The sequence below is a fragment of the Oncorhynchus tshawytscha genome, linkage group LG06, assembly GCF_018296145.1.
Source record: "Oncorhynchus tshawytscha isolate Ot180627B linkage group LG06, Otsh_v2.0, whole genome shotgun sequence".
Classification (NCBI taxonomy): Eukaryota; Metazoa; Chordata; class Actinopteri; order Salmoniformes; family Salmonidae; genus Oncorhynchus; species Oncorhynchus tshawytscha.
The window spans coordinates 68,621,775-68,644,725 of record NC_056434.1 but is presented as its reverse complement, the minus strand read 5'-3'; the positions used below and the strand labels follow the sequence as shown (position 1 = coordinate 68,644,725).

At 41.3% G+C, this 22,951-nt stretch overlaps 1 protein-coding gene across 2 annotated transcripts; it reads left to right on the top strand.

Annotated features, from left to right (window-relative positions):
- Positions 1-1,447: 1,447 nt before the first annotated feature.
- On the top strand, positions 1,448-19,095 carry LOC112252976 (rap1 GTPase-GDP dissociation stimulator 1). Of its 2 annotated transcripts, XM_024424777.2 has the most exons (14): positions 1,448-1,731; positions 5,053-5,157; positions 12,502-12,624; positions 13,384-13,509; positions 13,756-13,884; positions 14,250-14,375; positions 14,540-14,683; positions 15,039-15,170; positions 15,386-15,520; positions 15,739-15,864; positions 16,578-16,717; positions 17,001-17,127; positions 17,457-17,585; positions 17,694-19,095. In XM_024424777.2, the coding sequence occupies exons 1-14, from the start codon at positions 1,719-1,721 to the stop codon at positions 17,819-17,821; spliced, it is 1,683 nt and encodes a 560-aa protein (XP_024280545.1). In that variant the 5' UTR covers positions 1,448-1,718; the 3' UTR covers positions 17,822-19,095. The 2 variants fall into 2 exon arrangements, with proteins under 2 accessions (XP_024280545.1, XP_024280546.1); XM_024424778.2 differs by lacking the exon at positions 12,502-12,624.
- The last annotated feature ends 3,856 nt before the right edge of the window (positions 19,096-22,951 follow it).

Sequence of the window (22,951 nt, the reverse complement as noted above, 5' to 3'; positions counted from 1 at the left end):
GGAGAGAGAGAGAGAGAGAGAGAGAGAGAGAGAGAGAGAGAGAGAGAGAAAGAGAAAGAGAGAAAGAGAGAGAGAGAGACATTAAATTCTACAACCACCTAAAAGGAAGTGATAAAAGCTTCCATAACAAAGCCATCACCTGCGGAGAGATTAACCTAGAGAAGAGTCCCATAAGCATGCTGGTCCTGGGGCTCTGTTCACAAACACAAACAGACCCCACAGAGCCCAAGGACAATTAGCAACACAATTAGACCCAACCAAATAATGAGAAAACCATAAGATAAGTACTTGACACATTGGAAAGAAATGACAAAACAATAGAGCAAACTGGAATGCTATTTGGCCCTAAATAGAGAGTACACAGTGGCAGAATACCTGACCACTGTGACTGACCCAAAATTAAGTAAAGCATTGAGTATGTACAGACTCAGTGAGCCTTGTTATTGAGGGAGGCTGCTGTAGGCAGACCTGGCTCTCAAGAGAAGACATGCTATGTGCACACTGCCCACAAAACGTGGTGGAAACTAAGCTGATCAATTTTGATAAACTCCAATATCTACTGGGTGAAATACCACAGTGTGCCATCCCAGCAGCAAGATGTGTGACCTGTTGTCACAAGAAAAGGGCAACCAGTGAAGAACAAACACCATTGTAAATACAACCCATATTTATGTTTGATTATTTTCCCTTTTGTACTTTAACTATTCACACGTTGTTATAACATTGTACATAGCCATAATACGACATTTGAAATGTCTCTATTCCTCAGAAACTTTTCTGAGTGTAATGTTTTTTTAAATTGTTTATTTCACATTAGTTTATTATCTATTTCACTTGCTTTGGCAATGTAAACAACTGTCTATCATGCCAATAAAGCCCTTTGAATTACATTGAATTGAGAGAGAGGGGAAAGAGAGGCAGAAGAGTTGGGGTGGGGGAGGGGGAGGGATTGTGTGAAAGAGAATGAGAAGGAGAAAGATAAGGAGAAGGAGAAGGAGAAGGAGAAGGAGAAGGAGAAGGAGAAGGAGAAGGAGAAGGAGAAGGAGAAGGAGAAGGAGAAGGAGAAGGAGAAGGAGAAAGACGAGAGAGAATTAGAAAACAGAGGCAGGGACGGAGCGATACAGACAAGACCGACAGTGTTCCGAACCCTCATTGGTTTGAATGGTGTCAGCAAATTTTATCAAGTATTCTTTTGAACTTAACATGAATTGGGGTATTGATAGTACTATATAGGTAGAGAACTTTGAACAGAACAAGGCTACGTCAAGAACTACATTTTGACAAAAATACAGAGAGAACCCTCTAGTCCCAAGCTCTGGTACTGTGTGTGAGAGAGACCGAGGGAAATAAAGACAGAGAGAGGGAGAGGGAGAGAGGGAAAGAGAACGCAAGCGCAGTGGTGAGAGGGGGAGCAGGGTGGTAGAGCAGAGAGAGAGGGAGGGAGACACAGGCTGCTTAGCTGACTGAAGCAGAGCTGGGAGAAGAGGCACGCCTGGCCTGAAGGAGGGCTGCTCTTCTCTCATTACTAAGCCAAACACACACACACACACACACACACGCGCACACACACACACACACACACACACACACACACACACACACACACACACACACACACACACACACACACACACACACACACACACACACACACACACAGCCAGGGAGCCGGGATAGAATCCTAGGGAGACAGAGTGAGCGCCTGCCGACCTGCAACCATGGCTGACATGGGTGAGTAGAAAAACCCTTTCTGAAATCCTCCCTTACAGCGTGTGCATGCCAATGAGTGTGTTTAGCAATGGAGGCTTTGACAATATTTGGAGCCGGGTGGGGATGTACAGTACAGTAGGGATCGACACGGACGTAGCTCAGGCTAGACTCCAGGAGACAAGGAGTTTTCCTTTCCTGCCTTGTGTTCAAAGGTCATAGAAACATAGGCTGACATTACCAGCTCAGGTAAGCCCGTTGGGATAGACAAAGGTAGCAGGGGGCTGTTGCCGTAGAAACCCTGGAGACAGGGAGAAGAGTGGACAGAGAGCCTGTAGGGCTGGAAATGTCTAAATGGAAGCGCACTCCCACTGGTTGAATCAACATTGTTTCCACGTCATTTCAATGAAATGATGTTGAACTATCGTGGAATAGACGTTGAATTGATGTCTGTGCCCAGTGAGCTGTTGGTGGGATGTCAGTGGCAATAAGGACCAGGGGGGGTTCCTATAGCGCTCGGTGGGACAGATTAACACTCTGCTGTAGGCAGCATTTCCCCTGTCTAGACACGCACACACATATACACACACACTGACTGACAAATGGAAACAGGGAAATGGGGGTCTGTATGATAATTGACACTGTGCATATAACCCTGATAGCACCCCACTGCAGACTCTATTTCCACACTGCTTACCAGGGATTAGCCAAAGTGATTCGTCTCTGTGCTGTGACTCTCTCTGTGCTGTGACGCTCTCTGTGCTGTGACTCTCTCTGTGGCGCTGCTCAGAAAGTGTGTTAACAGGACAGCACAGTGGACAGCTGATGGTCACACCCACACATTGACGAGGCTCTGCCTTTCTCAAGTTAAGGGTTCTAGGCTCTTTTTTTTGGCTTTATTGGCTTTATTTTCAGATCGGTTAAATTAAGTTGGAAAGGGATTTACGGCCAAGACTATAGTAATCAATAACAGTCTTGGCTACAAAGTATTGTATGACAACTCTTTGATTAGTCTACAAGTAGACTATATGGGGAGACCAATGGAGAACCTGAATGGCGAGACCGCCCCCATGCACACGTGCCACACGCACGCACACTGTCACAACAACATCCTCAAGCAGGAAAGTGTGTGACGTGACAAAACACTGTCGCACCAAGCGGTCAGGTATTTGCTAGCTGGAGGGGACAGAGGTATGTTGGAGAAATGATGTACACACACACCTTCCCCCCTTCTCTCACTAGCCTCTGGCATGGGGGATACCAGTGCCAGCCATCCCTTGCAATCTCTGATGTAAAATGGCATGATGCGACTTGATCTCTCAGCCTGTGTATTCATATCTTCATGTGACTCTGGTCCTATACAGTATGTGCCAATATGTATTGCAGAGGTGCATTGCAGCAACATTTATTTGCGATCACTGCAGTGTGTTTGGGGGAGTCACTTGAAATATCCAGAATTCACAGAAAAGCACCTTTATTGTAGCTTGTGTTGGGTTTGCATTTATTGACAGAAGGCAGGATGATGAATGAGCGTAATTATTTTATACCAGTACTGACGTGTATGCGCATTGGCAAGCCACTTTGAGATTGGAATAGCCTGAAGGTTCATGAGGGGTTTCAGTGTAGATGTTTTTGTGTGGGTGTTTACAGTGTACAACATCAAAATGTACAGTACAGGCATGTATTGTTTCTACAGAAATATTATGTATTATGTATTATATATATTATGTATTATGTAAGTAGTGTAGTTGTTCTGCAGGAGGATGTGACTAATATACAGTGGGGCAAAAAAGTATTTAGTCAGCCACCAATTGTGCAAGTTCTCCCACTTAAAAAGATGAGAGAGGCCTGTAATTTTCATCATAGGTACACTTCAACTCTGACAGACAAAATGAGAAAACAAATCCAGAAAATCACATTGTAGGATTTTTAATGAATTTATTTGCAAATTATGGTGGAAAATAAGTATTTGGTCAATAACAAAAGTTTATCTCAATACTTTGTTATATACCCTTTGTTGGCAATGACAGAGGTCAAACGTTTTCTATAAGTCTTCACATGGTTTTCACACACTGTTGCTGTTATTTTGGCCCATTCCTCTATGCAGATCTCCTCTAGAGCAGTGATGTTTTGGGGCTGTTGCTGGGCAACACAGACTTTCAACTCCCTCCAAAGATTTTCTATGGGGTTGAGATCTGGAGACTGGCTAGGCCACTCCAGGACCTTGAAATGCTTCTTACGAAGCCACTCCTTCGTTGCCCGGGCGGTGTGTTTGGGATCATTGTCATGCTGAAAGACCCAGCCACGTTTCATCTTCAATGCCCTTGCTGATGGAAGGAGGTTTTCACTCAAAATCTCACGATACATGGCCCCATTCATTCTTTCCTTTACACGGATCAGTCATCCTGGTCCCTTTGCAGAAAAACAGCCCCAAAGCATGATGTTTCCACCCCCATGCTTCACAGTAGGTATGGTGTTCTTTGGATGCAACTCAGCATTCTTTGTCCTCCAAACATGACGAGTTGAGTGCTCTCTAGCAAACTTCAGATGGGCCTGGACATGTACTGGCTTAAGCAGTGGGACACGTCTGGCACTGCAGGATTTGAGTCCCTTGCGGCGTAGTGTGTTACCGATGGTAGGCTTTGTTACTTTAGTCCCAGCTCTCTGCAGGTCATTCACTAGGTCCCCCATGTGGTTCTGGGATTTTTGCTCACCGTTCTTGTGATAATTTTGACCCCACGGGGTGAGATCTTGCGTGGAGCCCCAGATCGAGGGAGATTATCAGTGGTCTTGTATGTCTTCCATTTCCTAATAATTGCTCCCACAGTTGATTTCTTCAAACCAAGCTGCTTACCTATTGCAGATTCAGTCTTCCCTGGTGCAGGTCTACAATTTTGTTTCTGGTGTCCTTTGACAGCTCTTTGGTCTTGGCCATAGTGGCGTTTGGAGTGTGACTGTTTGAGGTTGTGGACAGGTGTCTTTTATACTGATAACAAGTTCAAACAGGTGCCATTAATACAGGTAACGAGTGGAGGACAGAGGAGCCTCTTAAAGAAGAAGTTACAGGTCTGTGAGAGCCAGAAATCTTGCTTGTTTGTAAGTGACCAAATACTTATTTTCCACCATAATTTGCAAATAAATTCATTAAAAATCCTACAATGTGATTTTCTGGATTTTTTTTCTAATTTTGTCTTTCATAGTTGAAGTGTACCTATGATGAAAATTACAGGCCTCTCTCATCTTTTTAAGTGGGAGAACTTGCACAATTGGTGGCTGACTAAATACTTTTTTGCCCCACTGTACAATGTGTGTGCGTGCACGCGTGCATGTGTGTATGTGTTGCAGAATCTCTAACAGAGGCGTTGAGTGCCATCAGTGTGAGCACTGAGCTGGTAGAGCAGGAGTTGAAGCCTCATCTGGACACCCTGCTGGCTGTGCTACTGGAGAAGAGTGAGTTTGTACTCTACACACACACCACTCTACACACACCACTCCACACACACACACACATCACTCTACACACACACACCACTCCACACACACACACACCACTCTACACACACACACACACACACATACACATCACTCTACACACACACACCACTCTACACACACACCACTCTACACACACCACTCTACTCACACACCACTCTACACACACACCACTCTACTCACACACCACTCTACACACACACCACTCTACACACACACCACTCTACACACACACAAGTAGACACTGACCTCGGATTCATCAATCTCACTTCTGTCCTGTTCCCAGCAGTTAGCTTTTATGACATATTGCTTTGGCCATGGCAAGCAAGGCCAGTGCATTTAGAAACGATATATCGTCTCAGCTTCAATTATCTCAGCATATTTATCATGTTGTTTAGGGATCTATCATTCCCCCCTTTTTTGATTTGCTGGGCTGAGGCACAAACGTTCTCCTTTCTGATCATATTTTGGATACCTGACGTAGTCTCGGCCCAAATCTTCAGTTATAAAAAGACTGAGTGTTACAGCAGCGTTCAGAACACCCCTGCTGTTTCTCGTCTGTATTCATTAAACATCACAGTACTGTCGAGAGGGGGAGGGGTGTCTTAAGAATGAAAGGAAGGAAGTGTGAGAGTGACAGGTCAGGTTATTCTCCAGCTCTCCCTCTTTCTGGTTCGGCAAATATCCAATTTATATGAGGTTGCACTGTGCACAAGCAGCCACATTTGGTTCTCCTTAAAAACGGGCAAGGGGACGTTACCATAGCAGCGCGGCCTAGTGCCTGACAACCTGAGCTGCCTCCTTGGCTGTTGTGACATTCTCTGAAAGGAGAAATGCTAACATTACGTCTTCCTCTGTGTCTATTGCATCTTGCTGCTTTAATAATCACAATGAATGTCCCTCCCAAGCTCAACAGAGGAGGATTCTGTTTTAGTTTCTCTCTCCGGTCTTCTCCTGACATCACAGATGGGTTAGAGTCACTGTTAATCGGAGAGAGGAGAAGAGAGAGGAAGTCCAGACAAGCGGTGCACTCAGTGATCCTGATCAATCTCATCAAAGAGAAGGGTGGATCAGCTTTAATATTGTGGAAAGATTGTTGCTACCATCAATGTAATTGTCTGCATCATTTCCAATCCCCCATATATTTTTGGGGTAAATATATATATCCAGGTACAGTGCCTTGCAAAAGTATTCATCACCTTTGTGTTTTTTTCTATTTTGTTGCATTACAACCTGTAATTTAAATTGAATTTTATTCTGATTTCATTTAATGGACATACACAAAATAGTCCAAATTGGTGAAGTTACATTTTAAAAATGACAAAAAATAAAAATAAATTAAAACGGAAAAGTGGTGTGTGCATATGTATTCACCCCCATTGCTATGAAGCTTCTAAATAAGATCTGGTGCAACCAATTAAGTCACATAAGTAGTTAAATAAAGTCCACCTGTGTGCAATCTAAGTGTCACATGATCTGTCACATGGTCTCAGTATATATACACCTGTTCTGAAAGGCCCCAGAGTCTGCAACACCACTAAGCAAGGGGCACCACCAAGCAAGTGTCCCCATGAAGACCAAGGAGCTCTCCAAACAGGTCAGGGACAAAGTTGTGGAAAAGTACAGATCAGGGTTGGGTTATAAAAAATATCCCACGGCGCACCATTAAATCCATTATAAAAAAATGAAAGAATATGTCACCACAACAAACCTGCCAAGAGAGAGCCGCCCACCAAAACTCACAGACCAGGCAAGGAGGGCATTAATCAGAGAGGCAACAAAGACACCAAGGATAACCCTGAAGGAGCTGCAAAGCTCCACAGTGGAGATTGGAGTATCTGTCCATAGGACCACTTTAAGCCGTACACTCCACAGAGCTGGGCTTTACGGAAGAGTGGCCAGAAAAAAGCCATTGCTAAAAGAAAAAAATAAGCTGACACGTTTGGTGTTCAGTAAAAGGCATGTGGGAGACTTCCCAAACATATGGAAGAAGGTTCTCTGGTCAGATGAGACTAAAATGTTGCTTTTTGGCCGTCAAGGAAAATGTCTGGCACAAACTCAACACCTATCATCACCCCGAGAACTATTTCCCAACTATTTAGCAATTTATATAGCACAGCTGTCCATTTTTTTCCATTTTAAATTAAATTGATATATGTTTTTATTTATCACAATTTTCTTTAACCATTTAAGGTCTTTAATGCAGGGCCGAGAGACAAGTTCCTTACTTTTTCCCCCTTCTACTTGCCTCTTCCATTTTTGTGGTAATGCTGCAATTAGTTGGTTGTAATTTTTGGTAGAGCAGACATTTTCATATGGCTATGTTAGCTGCATGTGTGACATAACTCCATCAGTCCTATTTATAATATCATTCCCAAAAATGATAATAAAAAATAAAACATTTTATCGAAAAACATGAGTTTTTTTTTAGCAATTAGTATATTTGAGGTTAAACACAATATTTGTTGTATCATTTGTTCTGTATTTTCAGGTGGATTAAACTGAAATTGCAACCAACTCTCTAAGGCTTGTTTAAAAAATAACTATATTTTGGAGATGATTTTGTTTTCGAACAGCCGAAAGTGAGCAGTTGTAATCTGAATAAAGGGAAAAAGGCCATTCTTGAACATGGGGTGAGGCATTCCTACCAATTTACTAGAGAACCAGTTTGGATTTAAGTATAACTTTTGTGTGACTGATGCCTTTAGTGAGTGGTCTAATGCTTTAATATTTAATCATTTCTGCCCTCCGAATTCATATTTGGCCATATAAATAGGCCCTTTTAATTTTGTCTGGCTTGCCATTCCAAATAAAATTGAATATTTTTTGTTCATATAATTTAAAAGCAGGTCACTAGGTGTAGGCAAAACCATAAGCAAATAGGTAAACTGTGATATGACTAAAGAGTTAATCAGGGTGACAGGTATTTTCCTTTCCATTGTAACAAGATCTTATCTATTTTTGCTAACTTTCTATAAACATTTATTGGAGGGAGATCATTTCTTTCTTTCGGGATTTGTATAGTGAGTATGTCCACATCCCTGTCAGACCATTTTATTGGTAAACTACATGGTAATGTAAAAGTATAATTTTTTGTGATCCAATAAATAATATTGTACACTTATCATAATTTGGTTTTAATCCAGAGAGTTTAGCAAAAGTATCTACAGTTGAAGTCAGAAGTTTACATAGTGTCTCTTTGCTTGACATCATGGGAAATTTGAAAAAATCAGCCAAGACCTCAGAAACAATTTGTAGACCTCCCAAGTCTGGTTCATTCTTGGGAGCAATTTCCAAATGCCTGAAGGTACCACGTTCATCTGTACAAACAATAGTATGCAAGTATTAACACCATGGGACCACGCAGCCTTCATTCCGCTCAGAAAGGAGACGCATTCTGTCTGCTAGAGATGAACGTAATTTGGTGCGAAAAGTGCAAATCAATCCCAGAACAACAGCAAAGGACCATGTGACGATGCTGGAGGAAACAGGTACAAAAGTATCTATATCCACAGTAAAACTAGTCCTATTTCAATATAACCTGAAAGGCCTCTCAGCAAGGAAGAAGCCACTGCTCCAAAACCGCCGTAAAAAAGCCAGACTACGGTTTGCAACTGCACATGGGGACAAAGATAGTACTTTTTGGAGAAATGTCCTCTGGTCTGATGAAACAAAAATAGAACTGTTTGTCCATAATGACCATCGTTATGTTTGGAGGAAAAAGTGGGAGGCATGCAAGCCAAAGAACACCATCCCAACCGTGAAGCACGGGGGTGGCAGCATCATGTTGTGGGGTTGCTTTGCTGCAGGAGGGACTGGTGCACTTCATAAAATAGATGGCATCACGAGAAAAGAAAATTGCGGGGATATATTGAAGCAAAATCTCAAGACATCAGTCAGGAAGTTAAAGCTTGGTCGCAAATGGGTCTTCCAAATGGACAAGGACCCCAAGCATACTTCCAAAGTTGCGGCAAAATGGCTTAAGGACAACAAAGTCAAGGTATTGGAGTGGCCATCACAAAGCCCTGACCTCAATCCGATAGAAAATGTGTGGGCAGAACAGAAAAAGCATATGCGAGCAAGGAGGCCTTCCAACCTGACTCAGTTACATCAGCTCTGTCAGGAGGAAACAATTGAAAGGAATTGCTACCAAATACTAATTGCGTGTATGTAAACTTCTGACCCATTGGGAATGTGATCAAAGAAATAAAAGCTGAAATAAATCATTCTCTCTGCTATTATTCTGAAATTTCACATTCTTAAAATGAAGTGGTGATCCTAACTGACCTAAAACAGGGAATTTTTACGAAGATTGAATGTCAGGAATTGTGAAAAACTGAGTTTAAATGTATTTGGCTAAGGTGTATTTAAACTTCTGACTTCAACTGTAGATCCTCTATGAGTCTGTGGAGGGATTCCAATTGTGGTTTTAAAATAAAACATGAATCATCACCGTACAACGACACCTTTGTTTTTAAGCCACGGATTTCTAATCCCTTAATATGTTTGTTGGATCTCATTTTAACAGCTAACATTTCGATGGCAATAATAAATAGATATGCCGACAGTGGACAACCTTGTTTTACTCCTCTTGACAGTTTAAAACTTTGTGAGATGAAGCCATTATTTACTATTTTACACCTAGGGTTACTATACATACAGTAACTTTGATCCATTTTATAGGAGATTCTTAAAATTCGAAATATTCTAGGCATTTATATATAAACTCCAGTCGTACTTTATCAAAAGACTTTTCAAAATCAGCTATGAAAACTAGGCCTGGTGTCCAAGATATTTTATAGTATTCTATTGTTTCCAGTACTTCTCTTATATTATCTCCAATGTATTGTCCATGTAAAAAACCTGTCTGTTTAGGATGAATAATATCTGACAATACCTTTTTAATTCTATGTGCCAAGCATTTAGCTAGAATTTTTGCATCACAACACTGAAGTGTAAGAGGCCTCCATTTTTTTTAATGGACTGAATCTTTACATATACCAATTGGATCCTGTTTCAGTAATAATGAAATCAGACCTTCTTGTTGCATGTCCAATGATCTACCATTTATATAGGAGTGGTTAAAACATGCTAATAATGGTCCTCTGAGTATATAAAAAAAGTTTGGTATACTTCCACTGGTATCCATCCAGCCCTGGAGTTTTCCCAGCCTTAAAGGCTTTAATTGCGTCAAAAAGGTCCTCCTCTGTAATTTGGCCTTCACTTGAGTCTTTCTGTACAGATGTTCATATTACATTATTAATAGGGAAAAAATCCATACAATTAGCTTCGGTTAGTGGAGATGGAGTAGACTGAAACGAAAACATATTCTTAAACTACTTTACTTCCTCTTTCAAAATATAATTCAGTGAATCATGCGTGACTCCATCATTTCTAACAAGTTTCAATACATTTTTGGGGGTAGCATTTCTATATTGAAGATTGAAAAATTATTTGGTGCATTTTCCCCCATATTCCATCCAGTTTGCTTTATTTTTATAATATATTACACTGGATCCATTTATTTTTGTTTTTCCTCTAACTTATTCTGTGCCTCTATGGTACAGTTTTTATTGCTATCTAACTGTACTGTTAGTCCTTCAATTTCCTTTGTTAATATGGACTCTTTTGATATAAATTGCTTTTGCTTTATAGATGAGTACTGAATTGCATGGCCTCTAAAGGCACATTTAAAAGTTTCCCATACAATAAGGGGATCTGCTGTACCTATGTTATGTCAGAAAAAGTCAGTTATAAATTATTCTGTCCTAGTTATAAACAAGTTATCATCCAGTAGGATTTGAGTACATTTCCAATATTCTCGCCCATGTGGAAATTCTGTAAGAGTAATATATATGCCAATTATGTGATGATCCGACCGCATTCTGTCCCCTATCAACACTTTTAAAACGTTTGGTGCCAGAGAGAATGACATAAGAAAGTAATCAAGACGACTAGCTTGATTAAGCCTCCGCCATGTATATCTCATTAGGTCAGGGTATTTAAGCCTCCATATATCCACTAATTCCAATATATTCATGACATTCATGATTTCCTGTGCCTGAGGGTGATAGTTAGTTTGTAGTGTGATTTCTTTTACGGTCCATAGACGTATTTAAAACCGTATTAAAATCCCCCACCATAATAATAGAGTCTAGTGTTGCTTGTAGAGTTAATAAATTCTTATATATATTTTCAAAGAAGCTTGGATCATCATTATTTGGACCGTATAGGTTAATAAGCCATATCTGTTAACTGTCCAATAACATATTTAAAATAATCCATCTACCTTGATGATCTGTTTGGACAATTTGCACATTTGGATCAAAATTCCTGTCAATTAATATCACCATCCTTTTGAATTTCTTTGCCCATGCCCCCCAGTCCTTTTTCCACAAAACTTAATCTAAAATTGTTGAATGAGATAACTGTAAATAATAGATATTATATTCCTTCTCTTCTCAAACATGTGTTTGAGACACATGTTTCAATTCTATTATAACTGGCTATACTTATTTCACCACTTACCATAATGAGACACATGTTTCAATTAAATTATAACTGGCTATACTTATTTCACCACTTACCATAATGAGACACATGTTTCAATTAAATTATAACTGGCTATACTTATTTCACCACTTACCATAATGAGACACATGTTTCAATTAAATTATAACTGGCTATACTTATTTCACCACTTACCATAATGAGACACATGTTTCAATTAAATTATAACTGGCTATACTTATTTCACCACTTACCATAATGAGACACATGTTTCAATTCTATTTATCAAAATATATGTTTGTAATCATACTATTAAAAAGTAACATGATGATTGAGTGTCTATATAGCTGTACCATGATATTTGCATTGTTACTAAGTAAACCTCCAATTGGTCCTCACTATTCCACCCGCTAAAAGCCCTCCTCATCCCGGGTTGGGTTGTCATCCCAATGCCCGGCAGACCACCCCCGAACCCTCGGATCCCATAGCCACAGAGAGACCGGGACCCATCCTTCGAAAAGAGTACACACTGCCACCCACAGAACAGATGCAGAGAAGAGACTTGGCACAGGAAATGGAATGACAGTTAATGCTGGGACACTTTCATTTGCAAAAGTTGTGTCTGAATTAGTTTCTGGTTAACAATTAGATGGTTTGTCTATAGGTCAATAAAGATGATTTATGTTACTATAAAACCATTTGTCATTTTCCGTCTTCAGTTATGTTCCATTCCATTGTATCTCCATGCCAAGGAGTAGTTGACATATAAGTACGTGTATGATCTGTCCCCAGAGAAGGGTGCTGCTGAGGAGATCGCCTCCAGTGGGATCCTTCCCATCTTAGCCCAGTCCCTCAGGGTGAAGAGTTCTCTCACCAACCAAGTGGCGTTGGTGGTTGCAGAAATGGCCAGGGAAGGTGAGATGAGATGCCAGCCCACAAGACAGAGGAACAGGGGGCATGAATACCAATCTGAGTTTAATGGAGAGAACCAAGCCCTTAATCACTACTACTCTGACTCACACTGTGTTTGAAAGACTCACTGATTAAAATAAAATAAGTTGATTTTATTGTCTGGCTGCAATCAAACTATTACCATTGATGGACAGTTTAGACAGAAAAGTGGTCTCTGTGCTACCTCACCTGCTCCTACTCATTACCTATCAACTAATATTCATGACCTCTACTAAGTACCCACTGGGCACAGACGTCAATTCAACTACTATTCCACGTGGGTTCAATGTAATTTCATTGAAATGACATGGAAACAACGTTGATTCAACCAGTGTGTGCCCAGTGGGCACTTGAGGTTCAAAGTGCCCTTTCAAAATAAGTTATGCTAATGTGCTATTTTAATTAGCTTTATGTAGATGATATCTATGCATAATATATGTTACTGATGTGCCCTCTGCTTCCTTCACTATCCTTTGTTCTTTAATCTGTGCATTTTTCTATGCATAATGCAGAACTTCTGCCACTGACTTATGTGCATTCTGTAAGAACCGCTCCCTGCACCAAAAATGAGGAGGTGGTTTTGGTTGCTACTCATTGACAGCAGCAGGACTACTTTCTATTTGCATCTACCAAGATCCAGTCCTCCGTTTGCAAACACACCAATGCCATAGGCTTACTGTGGGTACAAACAGAGATTGAGGAAATGCTGTCCCTGTGTTCCAGCGGCGGTGAGGGACCCGTGCATTGATGCGGGGCTGGTGACGGTTCTGGTGCCCCTGCTGAACAGTGCAGACGAGGAGCTGCTGCTCCACACTGGCAGAGCCATCGGACGCATCTGCTTCGACAACAGTGAGTGGGACTGATTCTCGCAGGCCCTTCCCAGGGGGAATCAGGCTTTACCTGCAGTGATAGGATGAATCAGAACCAGAATCTGCCTACTAAATTAATATGTAATCTTACTACGCAATGCTTGTCCTGATGGATTAGCTGGGTGTGCCTCCACCTCTCCAAGTCTATTTATCTCAGTCTCACTCCATTACTCTCTACCTCCTCCTCTCCCTTCCCCTTTTATCCCTCTCCTCCTCCCTCTCTCAGCGGCCCAGCAGGATCAGCTGGTGCAGTGTGGGGTGATCCCCAGGCTGGTGGCCATCATGAGGGAGAACCTAGAGAACGACCCACTGGTCAACGTGTGTCTGCTGGCCCTCTGTAACCTGGCCGACATGGGTGAGGAACACCAGAGGAACTTTAGTATACTCTAGACAGGGTCACAGAGAGGACCCATTGGGCACACACTGCTTGAGTCAATGTTGTTTCCACGATATTTCAATGACATTATGTTGAACCAACACGGAATAGACTTTGAATTGACCTCTGTAGCCAGTGGGGAGGAAAGCCTGTTTGTTTTTGGTTACATTTCTGAACCAACATGGTGTGCTTGTCTCATTTGTTTACTTGGAGACTGCGTATACTGAGTTGAACCAGTTATTGTGTTTCTCACATTCTTATCAGTGAATTAGAATTGTTTCTTAACTGACAGGCCTGGTTAGATAAAGGTGTCAATTCAAATATGTGGCCTCTGACCCCTGCAGACACGACGCGGGAGGCTCTGGTAGAGGTGGGCGTGGCGGAGGTGCTGACGGCCCAGCTAAAACTGGCTACTGACGCAGAGAGAAGACACATCATACTGGAGGTTCTGGGATCACTGGGAGAGAGTGGTACATCTGGGCAAGGGACTGAAATGTGGTCATTCAAATTATGATAATTTATACAGACACGGATGAGATTAAATAGGCTGCAAGTGAGGTTTAAGCTTTTCACATAGAGGGTTGAATGAATGTGTGCTCAGACTAACACACTCCTCCTGTGCTGCTGTTGTCAGACGTTCTGAAGCTGCAGTTTGTGGAGTCGGGGGTTCCTGAGGCTCTGTCCGAGATGATTCGGGGGCTACAGGGTGGCTCTGACCCCCATGACCTCTGCAGCATCAAGATTGCCTCTAACCTCATCGTTTCCCTCCTGCTGGGAGGTGAGGAACGCAACCTGACCTGGAGGCACCAGAATCCCTCTATGGTTCTTCCCTTGAACCTAACCCCATAGTCCATGCCTCACTCACCCACACCCCTTCACTGTCTGTCAGCTCACATCACTCAAATTGATTGATGTTTGATTCCGAATGTAATCGAGCAAAGATACTCTCAGACTAAGAATCACATTTTATCCATAAAAATTAGCTCATGCGATGTGTTGATGATGATGATACGTGGTTTTCTTGTTTATTTCTTTTATCTGTTTCGATTTCTTTGCTAAATTAAATATGGATGATTGGTGACTGACTAGTTTGATGTGCTGCCTGTCCCTGTGTGCTGTGTTTGGTACATTAGATGAGTCCATGCAGAAGTGTTTTGGCGAGGGCACGGGTGTGGTGTACCGGGATGTACTCTCTTGGCTACAGTCCTCCAACACTCAGCTGCAACTGTCTGGAGCCCTGGCCATCGCCAACTTTGCCAGGAACGGTGAGATGACAAAATGCCTTCAGATTGACTTATCTGCATTGACTGCTTTAGTTTTGAGAAGTGATTCTCCTCAGTCTCTGATGTTCTTAGCCCATGTCTATATTCATATTCAATTACCTTATAACCTCTCTTCACCTTTCTCTCTTTGTATCTTCTCTCTGCCTCTTCTCGTCAATTCCTGTATCCTCTCTCTCTCTCTCTTTCACCCTTCTCAGACAGTAACTGTGTGAAGATGTTGGAGTTAGGGGTGGTTCCTCATATCCTGACCCTACTGGAGCAGCATGTGGACGAAGGCGACGTGTCTGTCCAGCATGCCGGACTGAGTGCACTCAGAAACCTGGCGATCCCAGGTACATAGTAGGATGGATAACCACAAACACACGAGCACGCACACACAGACACACACAGACACACACACACACACAAACCGACCCCACTGAACCCACCACTGAATGACCAACTGGCAGCGGGAAATGAATGACTAATGTGTTTATCTTGTAAGCTGTTCTTACGCTGAGGATTCTCAGCTCTGAGACCACTGTGACCCCTCTTCTCCCTGGTGTTTCAGCCAGTAATAAGGTGAGGATGCTGGAGGACGGGGTGACAGAGAGAATCAGGACCTTGCTGCGCTCTGACATGCCCCCAGTGCAGTTCAAACTGCTGGGCACCCTGCGCATGATGGTGGATGGACAAGGTTCGTGGGAAAGGTGTATGGTGAAGAAGAATGGGATGTGTGCTTAACGTGGAGGTCTGGGTTATACTGTATGTGACTAAACTAAAATCACATAGGTCAAATGCATTTATCTAGTGCAGAGTTAACTAAATGTGTGTTGTAGTCATTTTTATTTATGATAAACTAAGAAACAGGGCTGTTGTTCCTAATAACTGTAGGATAGTTATTTCAGCCCCAGTAGATGCTGTAAAATGATTCTATGTCCAAAGGCACAGTTGGAATCACAGCCTATTTACACTGTATGTGGGACATAAAATCCACCTCAGGCACTACTATGACCTGTCACAGTAAATTGCAGGGTACAGTGGGTCCCCTTGATTACTGTAGTCTACTGAGGTAATACACTCCTATAAAGGGAATCACCACTCTGAGTCTGCTTTCTCACTTCTAATCCTTTCATTGCTTATTTCCCCCCATTTCTCTCTCTCTCTATCTTTCTCTCCCCTTCTCTCTGTCTCTATCTTTCTCTCCCTTTCTGTCTCTCTCTCTCTCTCTCTCTCTATCATTCCCTCACTTTCTTTATCTCTCTGTCTCTATCTTTCTCTCTGTCTCTCTCTATCCCTTTCTAACCATCTTTCTCTCATCTCTAATCTCCTCCCTCACTCAATTTCTCACCCCCCACTCTCTATCTCTGACTCTCTCCTCCTCCACTCCCTCCTCTCGTCCTCTCTCAGAGGAGGCAGCTGCAGTGCTGGGTAAAGATGAGGTTTTGTTGGCGAGGATCATGGAGTGGTGTGAGGCACGGGACCATGCAGGGGTCAGGGGAGAGGCCAACCGCCTCCTGGCCGCCCTTATTAGACATAGCCGTGCCCCGGTGAGTCACTCGTGGGCATGCACACACACACACACACACACACATACATACGTACGTACGTACGTACATACATACATACATACATACATACATACATACATACATACATACATACATACATACATACATACATACATACATACATACATACATACATACATACATACATACATACATACATACATACATACATACATACACACACAGTACGAGGATTACATACTGTATGTGTGTAATCCTCATCTCTTCTAGAGACTGATTCTCTCCATTCCGACTCTTACAGGAAGTCATCAATGCTGTAACCAAAGCAGATGGGGTGCGACACCTCATCTCCATGGCAACCAGTGAACACTTGATCATGCAGAATGAAGCCCTGGTGGCCCTGGCGATTGCATCTGCCATTGACATCGGTGAGGGATTCTACTATCCTTTGAGAGCAAAGAGGGAAAGATAAATACATCTAAAGCTATCCTTTGGACTGACAGAACGTAGCTAGGTACAGGTTTACTGACAGAAACCAAAATAAATAGATTTGTAATAATATCTGTATATACTGTATTATGTCAGCATGTAATAATATATAATGCTTATATTTTACAATGGTGAATTACTCTAAGCTCTTTTTTAGGTTATACTAATTCCCCTGCATACCAATGTTCAATACCATAATGTACTTCCTGTAAATGAGAGACTAACACTCCTTGCGTGTGTGCTTGTGACATGTCCTTCTGTTTTCCAGCCTCCATGCAGGAATCATTCCGAGAGGCAGAGCTCTTGCCCACACTGCAGAAGATGCTGGATGACCCAGTGGCGACGGTGGAGTTCAAGTTCAGTGCCCTAGGGCTTATCTGTAGCCTGGCCAACTCCAGTAGGTACCCCACGCATGCACATGCATCCATACCCATATGCATGTTCTCTCGCTCCTTCTTTCTGTACTCTCTCTCTTTGTCTTTGTCTCTATACTCCTCCCTCTTAGGCTCGATGAAGGAAGAAATGGAATCTCTTAACCTGAAGGAGACACTCAACAAGCTCTCTGGTCACTCCAGCATCAACATAGCCACACAGGCCGACACAGTGCTGGCCATGCTTTCTGAAACCAGCTAGACTGGCCTGACCGGACCACTGCCCTGGTCAATGTGACCATAGACTCTCAGCACCACGTGCCACCACAACCTCCCCTACTATCGTGACTACACCATTCTCTCCATGAAAAGAAGCAGATATTGAGTCTTCCAAAGCTGGGCCTCCATTCACCTGGTCTATGGAGAGCACAGCTGGACAGAGCTACATTAAGACTGACCAACCCAATCTGACAGAGCGCTAACAAGGTGATAGCCTATGTTCTAAGCACAAGCTGAATGAGCCAACCCATGAAAACGCACACGAATCACAACAACCCCAGTTCAGTCCTCATGACAATCTGTAAAAATAGTGTTTATGTGTGAAATAGCTCTTCTAATCAGTACTCCAATCAATTCAATGTATGTATGATTTCCAATAACGACCAGTGTATATTATCAAAGGAAACGTTTGCGTATAGGGTTAATCATGGTTACTGTTTCATAGCATCTAATGTGCTTACCCTCAATGGAAAACACAAAACTAATGCCTGACACTGTTTATCCATGTGATGTTCTATCTATACTCTGTATTGACCAATGTCCATGGATGTAAATGTTCCTAGAATAGGACCTGTCTCTTCTCTGTGGATCTTGCATTGTGAGATCCCCTCTGTAATATATACAGTTTACAGCTCAAGAAAAGCATTCAAAGCCAATATCTCTGATATTTTACCAAAGTACATTTTAATTAGTGCTAGTTATCTGAGAGCACAGGTGGGTGGGCACTGGGGATAATCATTACAGAGCTGTGAGAGTGTCAGGCAGCTCCCCCACTTGTTGCCAGCTCCAAAATTCAGACTGAAAGGGATCAATATGTTATGTTGATGCTGGGCCAGCAAAGGGCTTGTGATGAAGGGAGCTTTAATGTTGCACTCAGAGCCCTGCTGATTCAACTCCTTTTAACACCAATTTGTTAAGGGGTCTTGAGCCCAACAGAGACTGACTGGCTATTTCAAAAGGATTAATAGAGCTAATAGCAACTGAAAAACAGCTCTCCATCTGTCTTTCCTTTTAGTACCTAATAGGCTACTCAATGGGAGCTGAGTTGGTAAATTAGCTTTTAATGTTGAATGAAATTATGAAAGAGATTGGTGGGTTTTCTCACTATCTAATCGTGGCATGTGGTTGTTCAATGACAGACATGTATTTGTTTAAAATCTATAACTTTTTAATTTCAGAGACACACATAATCATGTTTTTTTGCAAAATGCTAACAAATATGTAACAAATAACTACATTTTTAATAAAGAAATGTACAAATTATACTTTTGTGACATATTTAATTTTCTAAATAAGTTATTCAATACAGTAATATGAGATCTGTATGTAAAACATTTACATTTGACATTTTTGTCATTTAGCAAATGCTCTTATCTAGAGTGACTTACAGTAAGTGCATTCACCTTAAAATAGCTAGGAGAGACATCCACATATCACAGTCAAATATACAGAGCACGAACATTCCATTCCAGCTAAACAATGGATATATAGCGTTTTGCAAATAAACACATTTTCATACACATCTAATATCTATTATATACAAATCTGAGAATAGTAATAGTTTACACACACATGAAGGTAACCATAAGCAATCATTTCTGATGCAAAAACACAAATGTGAAAAATGTGTGGATATAGCGGTATTGAAATAAACTCTAAAATGTGTGGATATAGCATTATGGAAATAAACTCTAAAATGTGTGGATATAGCGTTATGGAAATAAACTCTAAAATGTGTGGATATAGCATTATGGAAATAAACTCTAAAATGTGTGGATATAGCGTTATGGAAATAAACTCTAAAATGTGTGGATATAGCGTTATGGAAATAAACTCTAAAATGTGTGGATATAGCGTTATGGAAATAAACTCTAAAATGTGTGGATATAGCATTATGGAAATAAACTCTAAAATGTGTGGATATAGCATTATGGAAATAAACTCTAAAATGTGTGGATATAGTGTTATGGAAATAAACTCTCAAATGTGTGGATATAGCGTTATGGAAATAAACTCTAAAATGTGTGGATATAGCATTATGGAAATAAACTCTAAAATGTGTGGATATAGCGTTATGGAAATAAACTCTAAAATGTGTGGATATAGCGTTATGGAAATAAACTCTAAAATGTGTGGATATAGCGTTATGGAAATAAACTCTAAAATGTGTGGATATAGCATTATGGAAATAAACTCTAAAATGTGTGGATATAGCATTATGGAAATAAACTCTAGAATGTGTGGATATAGCGGTATGGAAATAAACTCTAAAATGTGTGGATATAGCGTTATGGAAATAAACTCTAAAATGTGTGGATATAGCGGTATGGAAATAAACTCTAAAATGTGTGGATAATAGCGTTATGGAAATAAACTCTAAAATGTGTGGATATAGCGTTATGGAAATAAACTCTAAAATGTGTGGATATAGCAGTATGGAAATAAACTCTAAAATGTTTGGATATAGCGTTATGGAAATAAACTCTAAAATGTTTGGATATAGCGTTATGGAAATAAACTCTAAAATGTGTGGATAATGGCGTTATGGAAATAAACTCTAAAATGTGTGGATATAGTGGTATGGAAATAAACTCTAAAATGTGTGGATATAGCGGTATGGAAATAAACTCTAAAATGTGTGGATATAGCGGTATGGAAATAAACTCTAAAATGTTTGGATATAGCGTTATGGAAATAAACTCTAAAATGTTTGGATATACCGGTATGGAAATAAACTCTAAAATGTGTGGATATAGCGGTATGGAAATAAACTCTAAAATGTGTGGATATAGCGTTATGGAAATAAACTCTAAAATGTGTGGATATAGCGTTATGGAAATAAACTCTAAAATGTGTGGATATAGCGTTATGGAAATAAACTCTAAAATGTGTGGATATAGCGTTATGGAAATAAACTCTAAAATGTGTGGATATACCGTTATGGAAATAAACTCTAAAATGTGTGGATATAGCGTAATGGAAATAAACTCTAAAATGTGTGGATATAGCGTTATGGAAATAAACTCTAAAATGTGTGGATATAGCGTTATGGAAATAAACTCTACAATGTGTGGATATAGCGTAATGGAAATAAACTCTAAAATGTGTGGATATAGCGTTATGGAAATAAACTCTAAAATGTGTGGATATAGCATTATGGAAATAAACTCTTCAATTGATCTTTGAAATAACTATGTTGGTGTTTTAATTAAAAAAAGGATGGCTTACAGAAACAACTGGCAATGGCCTGTAACTTATCTGTTCATTGGAGTATGTACTGTATGACTGAATGTGGGTGTGTTTCAGGTCTCTAAAATACTACATTGGACAGGTAAAGCAATTTGGAGGAAGGCTACTGGTCATTTTCTTCCACCAGTCCAATACTTTCAGTTCAGTATGGGTCTGCTGTCTGCTTGTCGTTTTTCCAAACACAATGGCTACCCTTCTCATTCTGCTAGCGTACCCAGGAACAGTGATAAACACATTGTCTCAGACTCCCTAAGCCTCTTTCCCATGTGGGAGGAGAACATATTTCGCCTCATCCATATTCAGATAAACTAAAGTCTCAGCAGTTACAGGAGTGGTAATGTTTTAGTCAGGTGGTAAAGGCCCATACTGTGCTTTACATCCATACCTACTGTGTGAAAAGTCCCGGCTGGAGAAGCACAGGGAAACAACGTGCCACATTACGGAGAAGACAACCACTCTGACCACTAGGTGGCAACATTGTCTTTACACTACAGTCAATGCTTTTTCAAAGCTCTTTATTGAAATGAGGCTCAGTATGTACACAATTACATGACTCAGTGTGTTTGTTTGTGTGTGTGTGTCTGTATGTGTCTGTTTACTGTGTGTGAGTACAAGCTTGCGCGTATATCATTGGGTAGTGGCTGATTTTCAGAGATTGCACTGTAAAATGGTTGATCTCTGCACACTGCCGGCGAGTGGGATTCTGGGCCAGGAGCCCAGATGTGTGTGTGTGTGTGTGTGTGTGTGTGTGTGTGTCTGTACGTGCCTGTGTCTGCACATTCAACTGCCTGCTATTTCCTGAGAAATCTGTTAAGACAGATAAACATCAGTTGAACCAGGGAAAACCACAGTAAAACATGGAACTGCTATCAATGAAACCACCCCTTTAACAACTGGTGTTGGGAAAAAGATTGTGTGTGTGTGTGTGCGTGTGTGTGTGTGTGTGTGTGTGTGTGTGTGTGTGTGTGTGTGTGTGTGTGTGTGTGTGTGTGTGTGTGTGTGTGTGTGTGTGTGTGTGTGTGACTCACACCAGGCAGAGCACAGCTGAGTCCTGAGTGTGTCATTAACACTTCTGTATCCTGAACCAATTGGATAACCACCTCTATAATCACTATGGTTGTGTACCAGGTTGTATTTGTTGCAGTCGCACTGCACATCTCACATTGGAGTTACAACCTGGAATGTGCCTTTCATGTCAGTGGCTTCCATTTCTATTGCAGTATTTACTGTTTGGGATAAATATTTAGGACAGCATAACCTACTAGTAATAGACATATATAATAGTCACCCAGTCGCAAGATGGCACCAACAGAGATGGTCGCCTCGCTTCAGGTCCTTAGAAAACTATGCAGTTATTTGTTTTTTTATGTATTATTTCTTACATTGTTACCCCAGAAAATCTCAAGGGTTTTTACATAGAGCTGGGAAGAACTATTAGATATAAAAGCAATGTCAACTTACCATCATTACAACCAGGAATGCACCTTTCCCGATGCAAATCCTTTGTTCAAACCTCTACCCTGGACATGCGATCTTATCCCAGAGGCTGACCCAAAACAATGCGGTCGTGGCAGGAGAGGCAGACGGAGCGGCCTACTGGTCAGACTCAGAAGGCGAGCTCCCCATCCACCGCTTCCGAGCATATTACTTACAATGTCCAATCTCTAGACAGCAAGGTGGATGAAATTAGGGCACGAGTTTGCCTTCCAGAGAGACATCAGAGATTGTAACATTCTCTGTTTCACCGAAACAATGCTCACTCGGGATATGTTGTCAGAGTCGGTACAGCCACCCGGGTTCTTCACGCATCGCGCCGACAGAAACAAACATTTCTCTGGTAAGAAGAAGGGCGGGGTGTATGCCT